At 36.8% G+C, this 13,589-nt stretch overlaps 1 protein-coding gene across 1 annotated transcript; it reads left to right on the top strand.

The window, feature by feature from the left end:
• The first annotated feature begins 253 nt into the window (after positions 1-253).
• LOC114251904 (inactive hydroxysteroid dehydrogenase-like protein 1) lies at positions 254-12,503 on the top strand. The gene is made up of 6 exons (XM_028186340.2): positions 254-514; positions 8,209-8,331; positions 8,513-8,623; positions 8,852-9,072; positions 10,260-10,487; positions 11,387-12,503. Exons 1-6 carry the CDS (start codon positions 343-345, stop codon positions 11,486-11,488), a joined length of 957 nt encoding a protein of 318 aa, XP_028042141.2. The 5' UTR covers positions 254-342; the 3' UTR covers positions 11,489-12,503.
• The last annotated feature ends 1,086 nt before the right edge of the window (positions 12,504-13,589 follow it).

The raw sequence follows: 13,589 nt of genomic DNA, 5'->3' as shown, positions 1-13,589 counted from the left end.
GTATTATTGTCTTAACTTTTATTACAAAGATCTATTGATTTGTGTCTTTACAAATGGTTTCGTCTTGTAAACGGTATGTGGATAGCAAGTTCCAGACGAACGTGCCAATTAAGTGTTAATTTCTTAACTAATTTAGGTCAATAGAAACGTCATAAATTACCGAACAGTTTGAAAGTTCACATGCTGGTAAACAATGGTAGCAGGTAGCGCGGGTTTGTAGGTCAAGCGATAGTGTCAAAGCAGCTGATAGCCGCTAGCTCGTTTCGTATCGACTGTTTAGTCAACGACTTACACTGAGCTTGGCTGCACGCTTACTGAGACGTTCTAAAAAGCGATCGAAATATGTTTTTCACGTTGTTAATAGTTCTTCTAGTTGTAATCGGTTTGTTGGCTGTGTTGTCGATTGCTCTGGACTCGCTGTGGAGTCCTTTAGAGTTGGTTTCGTCTTATTTGATGCCGTACTTCCTGCCCGCCGAGGATCAGCCGCTGACCAAAAAGTTCGGACCGTGGGCCGGTATGTATTCATTTCCGTCGGATTTTGTAATACTACTTAGGTACTGGTTTGCAAGATTTGTTTTTTAATGGTTTCGTTAAACCATAATGAATACGTGTTTTGTTATATTAGTGCTTTATCTCACATATCGAGCCCTTATCTAGACAATTACCTATCCGACAACATTTAAAATTAAAATATTGTAAATCAGCATGCGTTATAATATATTATGTACCTAGGTTAAATAAATGAATAGGCAGAATAATAGAATTTGGTAGGCAGCGGCTTGGCTCTGCCCCTGGCATTGCTGAAGTCCATGGGCGACGGTAACCACTCACCATCAGGTGGGCCGTATGCTCGTCTGCCTACAAGGGCAATAAAAAAAAAAAAAAAAAAAATGAATAGGTACTAAGTTAAAGAACAAAAATATTTGCGGTATTACAATATTGAAATAAATACGATAAGTGTGTAATAGGCTATCTTCGTGTAATAAGAATATGAGTAACGTTGCTGGCGACCATGAGAGACGCTGGTCACTTATCATCAGGTTGCTATAAATTCAATCAGAAAATTAAATAAATATCTTCTGAACATTTTCACAAGTTTCTACTAGTTAATATAAAATAATGTATCTTTAGAATATGTAGCTATAATGGCGGTTTGTGCACATATACACACCTATATCCTTCATCTCTATACGATACGAATACTCACACATAGATATAATATATGTGTACCGTTTAATACAATAATTAATACAGTAAAAAATGTTCGCATTAAGATTCTTCCTTTTGGAAGGAAAAACAAGAAACCCGTTTTAAAATAAATATAATTAATTACATAGTTAAAATATAATTAGTCAATTGAATATACTTCATATTATGATTATAATATATATGTAATATTATGAATATTTAAACAAGACCATTATTTTTTTTGTTAGATAAAATTACAATTGAAAACAAAAAAAATATTATAATGATATTAATTATAAAATTATATTGTAATGATAGAATTAAAATGTATGTTTGGACGAGGATACGCGAAGGCTCAGTGGTGTGGATCGGGAGAGGCCTATGTCCAGCAGTGGACAACTGTGGGCTGACGATAATGATGTAAAATTGTTGTCATTGGTAAAAAGGTTTCAATGTAAATAATGTTTGATATACGTTTATCACAGCTCATGGAAATCACGACGCTAACACTACGTGAAATCGAAACACTACAAAGATACTAATGTGCTACAACACAAACTTAATTGAAACCGGTAGCGGGTATCAAGACCCCTAAAGATAGAAAAACCTTTAAAAATACATTTTATTATGGTATTATCATTCAAAGAGATTCGATGAAATTAGAGCTTAATGTTGGCGTGTTCGTTATAGTGCTGTGCCATCCGTGTGAGTTGAAAACGTATTTTGGTTATTATCCGCACTTGCGCAAAAGCTCCATCAAAGTTCCATCAAAATTCGAAAAAGCGCGAACCGGTTCAGATAATGCGTGTATTTCAGCCAGTTAGCGATATTCATTATGGAGCACGGCACAGGGTACTTCATTGAGGAGTTCGTAATATGGGACATGTTTATTTGCTACATGCGTAGCGTCGCCCGGAAGGAGTCGATGCCTAAGTGCCACCACTGTAGAAGTGGCGGCGAGGACACGGTATAGCATATACTCGTGGACCGCGTTTGTGGAGTAGCGCCTTGTCTTCGTCACAAAGACAGGACCACACTTGTTGCTACCGACCATCGCGGTTACGATGCTCGGCACTGATGAGTCCTGGCGACTTCTGCGAGTCGACAATCTTGCGGGAGGAGGGCGTTCCTCCAGCTCCGGTCCCTGTAAAAAGGCAGTCTCCTCACGGTATTGGTCACGGAGTGACCTGAGGGCTTCACCCCTGGAACCCTCCAGCTCTGCCCAGGTTCTGACCTCGGCTGAAGATCAGACGTCGGCTTAGAGAGTACAAGGGAAGTTGTTTAGTGGGCAACATTTTGAGACTTATACGAATTTGGGCTCCTATACAGACTGTCTCTCAACCTAATGTTTCAAGGTGAACAACGGCATCCAGGCTGTAAAATCCACAGAGGAAACCCTCAATTTGAACAGCACTGTCTGTCTCACCGCTCAAACAGCCAAGAAGCCGTTGCATTCGTCGTGAACTCACATCACGTTACAATAAAACGTTGTTCAATCCGTCAAAGTCGAAACATCTTAAGACAAAGTTGCGAAATCATCGCTCATACCTAACAGTTGCAAAACGTAACCCAGAGGTCGTGACACAACGATGTTGCAACCATTAAAAATGTGTTCTCTCGTGTGTCGACGATAGTACTCTATTTATAAAAGTGGTCATGCAAAAATTAAAGAAAAAAAATCTTTTAGTTGTTTACACTTATTTTACTATCTAATTGAAAATCAAGAACGTGTTTCATTCGTTACATGTTCAGATTTGCTTAAGCGTGACTATGGCGAGGTTATAATTTTATATTATTATTATTTTTAGCAATTAAACGCGCACCTAGCATGAACGACTAACACAATAAAGGAGGAATAGCAATGACAAAAAATCAATGTTCACAAGAAATTTTACATGTAAGCTCTGAAACTGTATGTAAAATGTAGCATTTAGCATCTAAACTAAAACTACATATTACTGGTGCCGGGGCAAACGGTAAGCACATGATTACCGTTTATTACCACCTTCCACCGTATATCATGGAGCTACTTCAGCGGAGTTGGTCATTGATCGTGCGACGTGGCTGCGCCAGCACTACCTCCTTGGACTGTTACTATTGTGCTAACAATATATAGCTATATATATTGTTAGCACAATAGTATATAGCTATATATAGCTATATTATATAGCTATAATAATAAAGCCTTTTTATCTCCAGTAAATTTACATAACTTAAAATCTATGTGTGCTAGTTTTTTTTTTATTCTTTGATTTTAATATAATTTTTAATATAGTTTTTATCACTTACTTAATATAATTAGTGTTATGCCTACTTAATATTATGTTTTATGTTATTTTTACTATACTATTTCTATTAATTCGTCCGTAATAGTTATACCCTCATTAAGATAATCTTCTGTAATTCCTGTATTGAAAACTGGTACTGATTTTAGTTGTGAGCCCAAACGAATTGATACCACCGTTCTGTCTAACTCTACCGCGAAGTAATCGTGCGTTGCCTATTTAATTGTAACCAATACGTGCCGATAAACGTCTGTCAAACAAACTTAATGTAATTAAAGATGTTCTACTCTTTCAATATTCTCCAATTACATTTAATGCTTCATAAAACGCAATTTTCTAAATAACAAAAAAATATTAATTAATACTGTCGACATAACTAATTTATAAATAGTTTTATTTTATGACAGCTTACGAAAAAACGAAGGCTGTAAAACAATTAAAAAAATATGACCGTAAATAATTGTTTGAAATACGAGAAAACCGCAATGTCCGTGTAAATTGAATGAATAATGCGGAAATACTTTTAATTCAAATTAATCCATAGGTTACGGACCAGTAACACGCGAATCTGTCCAAATTATTTGTCAGCGCCGCGACTTATCCTGACAGGGTGATCGTTTTTTGACAGTTGACGTTAAGCTCCATTCCGGCGTGTTCAAACAGCATGTAATGCAGCTTACACGTCGTATTCCTGGTGTTTCGTCGCGGGTCCCAACGCCGCATATATTTAGGTGCCAGGATTCGGGCGGGATTCCTATTCGGCGACTGTTTAATAAGAAAGCCCACTCACCAGCTCACTTGCAAGATGGTGCGCTCCAGAAGTCGAGCATTGCAACGATTCGTCGCTGCCACGCTTGACAGCCGAATCGCTTATGATTAACACCGAGTGTAACTATACTGACACCTTAGAACCTACTTAGAATTCATATCTCAAGGTGGGTGGCGGCATCTACGTTGTAGATGGTCTATGGGCTCCAGTAACCACTTAACATCAGTTGGGCTGTGAACTCGTACACCAATCTAAGCAATAAAAAATAAAAATAAAGAGTGGGACGTGAACTCATTTATTGCAATAAAAATAGTATTTTAGTATTCAGCTTAATTTTGGTAATTTTACGCACTAACTTTTTAAACTATAAGTAGCAAATAAGAAGAAGGGAGCAATATTATGACAATTTTAAGTATGTATAGAATGATGTCGAGTACTTCAGAACGAATAAACAATAAAATACTTAATTACGTTTTCTGTTATATGTATAATAAGAAAACAATATTTAAAGCCTTCTTTAAAATCTCTTTTAAAATTAACATTAAAAATTAAACAGTATACAGTATTATTAAACTATACAAAACTGAACTCTTCATTTACCACTGAAGTATGAAACCTATCATTTACTTAATGACAGACTTCACTCCATGACACTGAATGACATTGAAGAAAGCCTTTGAACCTTATTAAAATCTAAAGAGTTTTAAATAATAAAGTTATAAAGGTTTTTTTTTACAGGTATGTATAAATAGATTTAAATGCACGTCATAAATAATAAATGATCGTAAGTAATAAAGATTTACATAACAACTTTCTCTTTGTCTAACGGCACCTTGAAATAATGACATTACATTGTACTTGAGATAATGTAGAAAGCGAAAGTTTATGTAATAGTATTTTGTACTTAAGTTTTATAGCTATGCCTCGGAGTAGTAACTATGCGACGGCGACGTTAAGACAAGTGACTTGCATATAAATAAATACTAGTGGTCCCCGGTAGTCCAAATTCGACTATAATCAATTGAAATTATAAGTTTGTACACTATTATGATTCTATTGTCAAAGACTATCTATCATACTTCTATAATTACAAATTTCGCTAAGATTACACTTTAGACGAACAATATTAATCTATTCTCTTTTCGTAAAAAGGGGTACAAAGTTTTAGCTTCACGTATTAATATATAAATATAGATAGACTCGTATAAATTCATTTGACAGGATCCATATAAACTAGGTATTCATTTAAATTAATTAGGGTAATTAAAAAGGTTCCCGTTTGTTCGAGTAAGGCTTCCGTTAATATAGATCTGGGAAGCAGGCCGCAATATTGACGCTCTCTGTATGCTTAGTGCGAGTTTATTAACGTTCTCGATAGCGTAAAAGTTAACCCTATTTCGTATACAGTTGGAACAGCACCCCTAGCGGCAAACGTACTGTTATAAACTCTTTATAATTACTCGTATAATTTAAATCAGTTTGAAACCATCATCCGCGCGCGTGACACTTGCCCTAAATTGAGCCCAATTTATTGTAATTTAATAAAATAAATCTATTCTTTCTTAATTTCATTTTTTTTTAAAAAGGCCTTCGGCCAAATCCCTATAACAGTACACAAACGATCCCATGCCATACAAATATGAGCTAACTTTTACGCTGTCGAGAACGTTAAAAAACTCGCACTAAGCACACTGCTCGACATGCACCTGTTTATTTACGTCTTTTACCAGTGAAGGCAGAGTATTAGGAGCTCCGGGAGTCTGCGCGTCTAAGTACCACGATCTTGTCGATTTCTGCAAAAAATTTATACATGTGATTGGTTTCGAAGGATTGCTCAGTCAATATAATAAGCTATATTTATGTCTCAAGATGTTCATTTAGAACAGCGGTCGGGAAACCGGTGTAAATTACCCCAAATGGGCTAAAATGAAATTTTGGGGGACAAAAATGAAACATTTGTGAGTAAAATGTATATATTGAAGTGAAACTTCTTTAGAATCGTTAAATTTTTAGTTATTGTTCTCTTTTCAAAATTATCAAGGGGGCTATAATACGAAAGATGCTAAAAATAAGCGATTTCGTTTTTTTTCGTACTTCGCCATGGGGTAATATCAACTTACACAAAAATATTTTGGGGTAATAATTAAAAAAGTTCCCCGACCGCTAATTTAGAATGACGCGCGTTTTCTTTCTGTAAATTTTCCAGTCCCACATAGAAGAAATCACTAATATAAATATATATAGACAGATGCCCGCAAAATGTATCATAGAGTGTATTAAAATCTTCTTAGAAATACCTAATATCAAAACATAATTAATTCATAGACACGATAAAGTATCTTAAGCGGTTTTGTTGTGTCCCGTCAGACGAAGCGACTTTAAAAATTGCGCAAACTATCAAAGTTGCGCATGAACATGGTTTTCAATAGATTTCAGGGTCGTTCACTTTCGCGATCGTCAGCCACCGCTGTTCGCAAAGACCTTCATCGTATCAGCAGAAATAGAAAAGTAAACAAATATATTAATATAGAATCTAGGACTAGTTACCTGCAGATTGAGGCGTGATCCGTTAAGAAAATCCAACGAGAAATTTAGTGGGTCAATCCATAGAACTAAGTGTCACGTAGAATTCTTTGACGAGTTCGGTGTGCGAGGAGCGTCCAACAGCACCGAGAGTGAATTTACTGAATAAGGTGGATTCATCAGGACATGTCTAGGGTGACAACGATAGCTGGCTGCTATGTGGACAGCGTCAGGTTTGTAGTAGAGGCGGTCACGATACATGCCGCATTGCTGTCATAAACAAGGATTCTGACGCAGTCTTCATATACTTATGGATAGATTCGAGGTCTTGGTCTTCAGTCAATATCTACATCACGCACTTACCAAGATGCTTCGACGGCTAACCTCAGAAAATGTGATTGTAGTTCATGAAGGCAGCCTATAGCCTTGCGAGTGTGAATAATACCACATTTGGATAGATCATGACATATTTGTGTGTGTCTATGAAAGTTTTATCAAGTGTCACCTTTTTACGAAGGCAGAAATACTCCACTTGCAGGAGGCAGGATGCAGGTCTGCAAGGGTGAGCGCGGTACGGTAAGGGATAGACTTAAAGTGAAGTCAGTAGGTCATCCGCCTTTACCGTCTATAGACTGGCCAAAACGGTTGTTAGGGAGATGATGTTCCTGCGTCTCAAAGAAAACCAACTGACGGTGGTGGTGGGTTGTATATTCATCTTGTACCAGGTTAGATTGTCACTACTGATGTACGGTTGTAGGAATTCCCAAGACACCGGCTTTTGCGTTTGTGAATAAAACTCGATAAATTGAAAATAAATTATTAAATGTTAATGTTTAATTCTGTAATAATTAATTCTGAAATTCTGTTGATAATTAAATACCTTGAGTTCAGTATTTTCTGATCTTCGAGAATCTACTTCCATACGCATATTATACGCATGAAAGGGAATTTGAAACCCTTAGCTTTGTAATTTCGATCGTCATGGAAGCATAAAATATATAGTTTTGGTTAAAAATACGAAATGTGCAAGGTTATATTGAACGTTCCCCGCATTTCTGTTTCGGTAAGGTCGGAGATGATGCCACACTGACCGGATACAGCAGTTTCAAAATATTGCTTATTTCATTAGATGAACGAACGGGCTCATGGTCCATGAAAACAAAAATGTCATCGGGAGCTCACGGTTGTTAGCTATTTTAAAAGATTGCTAGAAAACATTATTTCTTTCAGTAAATAGTTGAAAGTGTCTGCAATCCAACTGATCTTAATTGGTTACCGGTGCGCTTGGATAACACAAAGGACCTTACCCACTAATCACCTTGCGACATGAGATAGAAGACTCTCAAGTAACTTTTAAGAAGAGTATGCGGTATCTAATGAAATAAAATAACAGAAAATTCGATAAATTATCAATTAATTATGAATACTAAAATATATTTCTAGTTGTGACCGGCGGCACGGACGGTATCGGTAAACACTACGCCAAGGAGCTGGCACGACGCGGCCTCAACGTGGTCATCATCAGCAGAAACCCTGAAAAATTGAAAGCTACGGTCACTGAAATCGGTAAATTCTGTTAATAATTATATAACAAACTCAGAAAATTTGAAACGTTATAACACAAGACCAATTAGACTTTATAAAATAACCATAAGATTAAATTGCTTTGTGTAATCCATTTTCTTAAATTATTTAATAACTAATTATTATTCAATAACCAATCAAATTTCTCCATCATTACACCCAGAAAAAGAACACAACGTGAAAACCAAGATGGTGGTGGCTGACTTCAGTAAAGGCCTTGAAGTGTACGCTCATATCGAAGAGGAACTCAAAGACATTCCTATCGGTATACTAGGTAAGCCAGTTAAAATTATTCCAAAATATCTATTAAGAAACATTAAGAGACTTTTCGATCAATTCGACTTGAAGTTTATGAATATTGACACCGCTGACACTCTAGGACCTAGAGCAAGTTGAAGGAAGGTGGTAAAACTTGTCGGGACTGCATGTAGATCAATGCGTGGATGCCATAAGTCCTCGCGAACAATTACGGGGATTGTGATGATGATATTTCACATTCCAGTGAACAATGTTGGCGTACAGTACGATTACCCGACGGAGCTTGGTGACCTGCCGATGTCGAAAGCGTGGGAGATAGTCCACGTGAATGTCGGAGCCGTTACCAGTATGACCCGGCTCGTGGTGAAGGAGATGGCCAAGAAGGGAAAGGGTGCTGTGGTCAACGTGTCATCCGGCTCCGAACTGCAGCCACTGCCGTTGATGGCTGTGTACGCAGCTACCAAGGTTAGAACTTGAACATTCACCAGAAGTATAGTTTTATGATCCACTACGTTCTCTTAGGAGTCAACCGATTTTTGGCTAAGTTTTGTGAATTTTGTTAGTTTGGAGTTAGAAATAAGGCTAATTGATGTCTCATCATAATGGTATATTTTTTTATTACAAGACAATATTGTTACGCACTGGGGTTCGGGATAAATAAAATTCTACCGAATTACAAGTTCACTCTGTATTAGCACTTAGAACACTTAAAACACTTTAAAATTCTCAATTCGTTTCTTCCGCTTCGCTTCAGGTGATCCGTTCATTGTTTCGCTTCGAGTAGTTCCGATTACTAACTGACTGTGTGCCATCTCTGCAACGCTTTTATAGTCGAGGCGAAATTCCTAGAATGGTCGAGAATATACCACAAAAGTCGAGTATTGTGTATTTCCGCTATCTCACAATAGATGGCGTTGTACTTCTGGAGCGTTCTAGATACTACTAGTTCCTTCGATATTCATTCGGCTATTCGGCGATAGATGACGTTACTATTACCGACGTAACAATATGTTTAATGCTAGTAATGTTCTAGTATATTTCAATTCAAGTTTTCTGTTATTATTATGTCCAATAGATATCTGTAAATTAAATTAGGTGTTCATATTAATTTTTGCTCTGACTTGTATTTAAACTATATATATATATGTCGCATCCGGGTCAATAGTTCGGAATATCAACGATACACAAACGTCAAAGTGACAGAATGGCCGTGTCGTGGTTGACGACTTTTAGTAATATTAAGACGGTGGTTTTGATTATTATTTTAAATGATGAAATGTTGTTTTGATAAATATCACAAAATGAAGGGTAGACTCCGTAACGCCACAGTTATAAAATGGCGGTACGTGGACAGAGTCGTGGCATTCGTGTCAGACAGTGATTCCGTCCGTCTCAGCAGTGAGTCTCTGACGGTCAGTCAGTCAGTCAGTCGGTCTGTCGGTATGTGCAACGAAACTGTCGGTTTATCCTGTCATTGTGAAAGTTGTGTGTGTTGAGTTTCAATAATTATTATTGAAAAGTTTTATTGACTAAACTGAGTTCAATCGAATACGAGTGATGACGAAACTACCGCTCAGCCATCCATGGCGCCGCCGACGACATATATATATATATATATATATATATTAATAGTACAGAGGCCTTGTTTTCAGGCTTACGTTCGGAGTTTCACACTGGCGATTCGCGAAGAATACGCTCCTAAAGGGATCCACGTTCAGCACATGTCGCCACTTTTCGTGTCAACGAAGATGAACTCGTTCTCCCAGCGGCTTCTCGATGGAAACCTGCTGGTGCCTGATGCTGCCACTTACGCAAAACATGCAGCGGCTACTCTCGGTCGTGTACATGACACCACTGGGTATTGGCTTCATGGAATACAGGTATGGACTTAACTAGAGATACTTTAGTTTTATCCCTTGGATTAACAAGATATAGCGGTTAATGCATTCAGAATAAATTGATGATTGTACAGATTTGTACCATTGTTGAGCGAAGGAATAAATACATTTTTATGGGCTCGGCAGTGGGTGGCTTAGAATGGCACCACCGTACCGTACCGTTCAGTGAGTACCGTAAAGGACGACTGAGGAGACCCAGGAAAATAGTAAACAGCGTCCTCTGAGTATTGTATTAGCGAACTACGATAATCAACTAACATTTACTGGTAGTAGGACGTGTTGTGAAGCTTGGGCCACTTGGTTACTATTTCACAGCAGATATAGGCAGGGTGTTTGTATCAACCCGCGCTGGTCCATAAGACGCCCTTACACCAGTGATAATATTTTAAATCTTTTTTTTTCTTTTTTTTATTGCTTATATGGGTGGACGAGCTCACAGCCCACCTGGTGTCAAGTGGTTACTGGAGCCCATAGACATCCACAACGTAAATGTGCCACCCGCCTTGAGATATAAGTTCTAAGGTCTCAAGTATAGTTACAACGGCTGCCCCATCCTTCAAACCGAAACGCATTACTGCTTCACGGCAGAAATAGGCGGGTGGTGGTACCCACCCGCGCGGACTCACAAGAGGTCCTACTACTAGTAATTACGCAAATTATAATTTTGCGGGTTTCATTTTTATTACACGATGTTATTCCTTCATCGTGGAAATCACTCGTGAACATTTGTTGAGTACGTATTTCATTAGAAAAATTGGTACCCGCCTGCGGGATTCGAACACCGGTGCATCGCTCAACACGAATGCATCGGACGTCTTATCCGTTAGGCCTCGACGACTTCCAAATCATCTAAAACATGCTCATTTTATATATTGTTTCAGTACTTCTTCATTAAGATAACACCGGTGTGGATAAGGACAAAGATTGGACATCATCTGAATAGACAGTTTCGGGTGGAATACGATACAAAGAAAAAGTTATAAGATGAAGACTAGGAAAGTTTGGTGTACTCCGCATTGTAGCCTAATGATCGGTGGAAGTTTCCTTATATGATGGTGTCAACGGGAAATGATTGCTACTTTTATGTGAACTATTGATTCGTCTGCTGATCTATTCTTATGTGATAAATGGAAGATAGTCGATACGCTTTTGTGTTGTAGTTATGTATTTATAAAAATAATTAAAACTGGTAATCCTGGTGAAACAACAATAGTCGAACAATAGACAACTAAGTCCAAAAATAATGTAGACTGCAATTATTCGAGGCTCTAATCTATGTTTAAATAGGCAAAGACAAAATACATACATACCACTTTCTCTTCTGTGAGTGAACTGATACTCAATTTGTTTTTTTTTATTAAGTACATATTGTTAAAGTTTATTCTTGTCATTTTATTGCGCCAGTTTTTTTTTCAAAGTGGTGTCAATAAAGCAAAAGAGGATACGTAATATATTAAATGAATCTACGTACCTACGTCTTGAACTAGTGCATAATTTAGTTTAATATAAGTTATTATACAATCATAATCATAATAGTGTACAAATTTACAATTCCAATTATGTAATTTTTTTTTTTCACTGGTGGTAGGACTTCTTGGGAGTTCGCACGGGTAGGTACCACCACCCCGCCTATTTCCGCCGTGAAGCAGTAATGCGTTTCGGTTCGAAGGGTGGGGTAGCCGTTGTAACTATACTGAGACCTTAGAACTTATATCTCAAGGTGGGTGGCGCATTTACGTTGTAGATGTCTATGGGCTCCAGTAACCACTTAACACCAGGTGGGCTGTGAGCTCGTCCACACACCTAAGCAATAAAAAAATAAAAAAATAACAATCACGCCACGTTAACTGGTCCCATGATAAGTTCGTAAAGAGCTTGTGTTACAGGTACCAGATATCGGAAATAAATGTAAGATTTTTATTATACACATACATATATTTAATATACATCCATAACACTGGAAAAGACATTTATATTTATCATACAAATATCTTCCCTTGGCGGGATTCGAACCCGCGACCCCCTAGTGTAGTGACCATGTCACTTACCACTACACCAGACGGACGTTTTACCTATATTAAAATTATCGCTTAAATAAGATTTTTGTGAAACGTAAAAGTATTTTAAATTACAATCCATTTAATTGTTGTTGTCTTGTTTATTGGTAGGTGTGTCTAATAATTATATTATAAACTTTTTTCGTACCTATAATTGTATCAAATACCTATGACGTCAAATATATCCAATTACTCCAGTTCAAGCATAGGCGTATTTCATTACATCTGTGTGTGACCGTTGCTAATTTTATTATGTCTCATAATCAAATTATAAAAACTAAACATTCGTGAGAAATTATACTCACATCTGACATGGCTTTAGTAATAAACGTGATGTTTTTTACAGCTTTATCACGTTATTGACTTTTTGCTGAAGGTGGATTGGCAATGTTTTTCAAGCGAGCGTATATACATTTAATTTTGTAATTGTTTCTTTGGCGGACTGTACAGCTTATGTCTTTTGACGGATATCAATGCTGGAGATGCTGCTATATTCGTTTTAGTTATTAGTTTAACATGGTATCCGCGAAATTAAATAATTAAGCATTGTGAAATATATATTAATTACTATTAAAAAAAAAACCGACTATATTAAAATACTGAATAAAACATAATAGGTAACAAATTTACATTAATTTAGATTAAGGTGACTGTTAGGGGAGGTTTAGTGAATGTTAATTGCACATATTTATTTGTGATTTAAACATGACCCATAATACATTTACGGACATTAAGTTATATTTTTACTATACGTTGATTTTTTTTACTTTTTAGTTAATATTTTTTATGTAATATACACATATCATAGATAAAGCACATAAATTAGATTATGTATATTTTATGATTGTAAGTGTGGCAGATTGTTGGTTCATGCCTTCATGGCCACCCACTAGTACTGGCAATTTTTATTACCTTTCAATGATATAATCTGTGGTAGACTAAAAAGCCCGCCAAAAGGGAACGCGAAGACATATTATGTTGCGTAAATAGTTTATTTTATTTTATTTAGTGTTTCTTTAGAATGAAA

This window comes from Bombyx mandarina, chromosome 04, assembly GCF_030267445.1.
Source record: "Bombyx mandarina strain Sakado chromosome 04, ASM3026744v2".
NCBI lineage: Eukaryota > Metazoa > Arthropoda > Insecta > Lepidoptera > Bombycidae > Bombyx > Bombyx mandarina.
This window is presented reverse-complemented; position numbering and strand designations above follow the sequence as displayed.

Bases quoted from the DNA above. Each gene is read 5' to 3' on its own strand.
- LOC114251904 (XM_028186340.2), top strand. From the start codon at position 343: ATGTTTTTCACGTTGTTAATAGTTCTTCTAGTTGTAATCGGTTTGTTG. The intron at 8,332-8,512 runs GTAAATTCTGTT...CATTACACCCAG, and splicing joins AGCTACGGTCACTGAAATCG to AAAAAGAACACAACGTGAAA. The intron at 8,624-8,851 runs GTAAGCCAGTTA...TTCACATTCCAG, and splicing joins CATTCCTATCGGTATACTAG to TGAACAATGTTGGCGTACAG.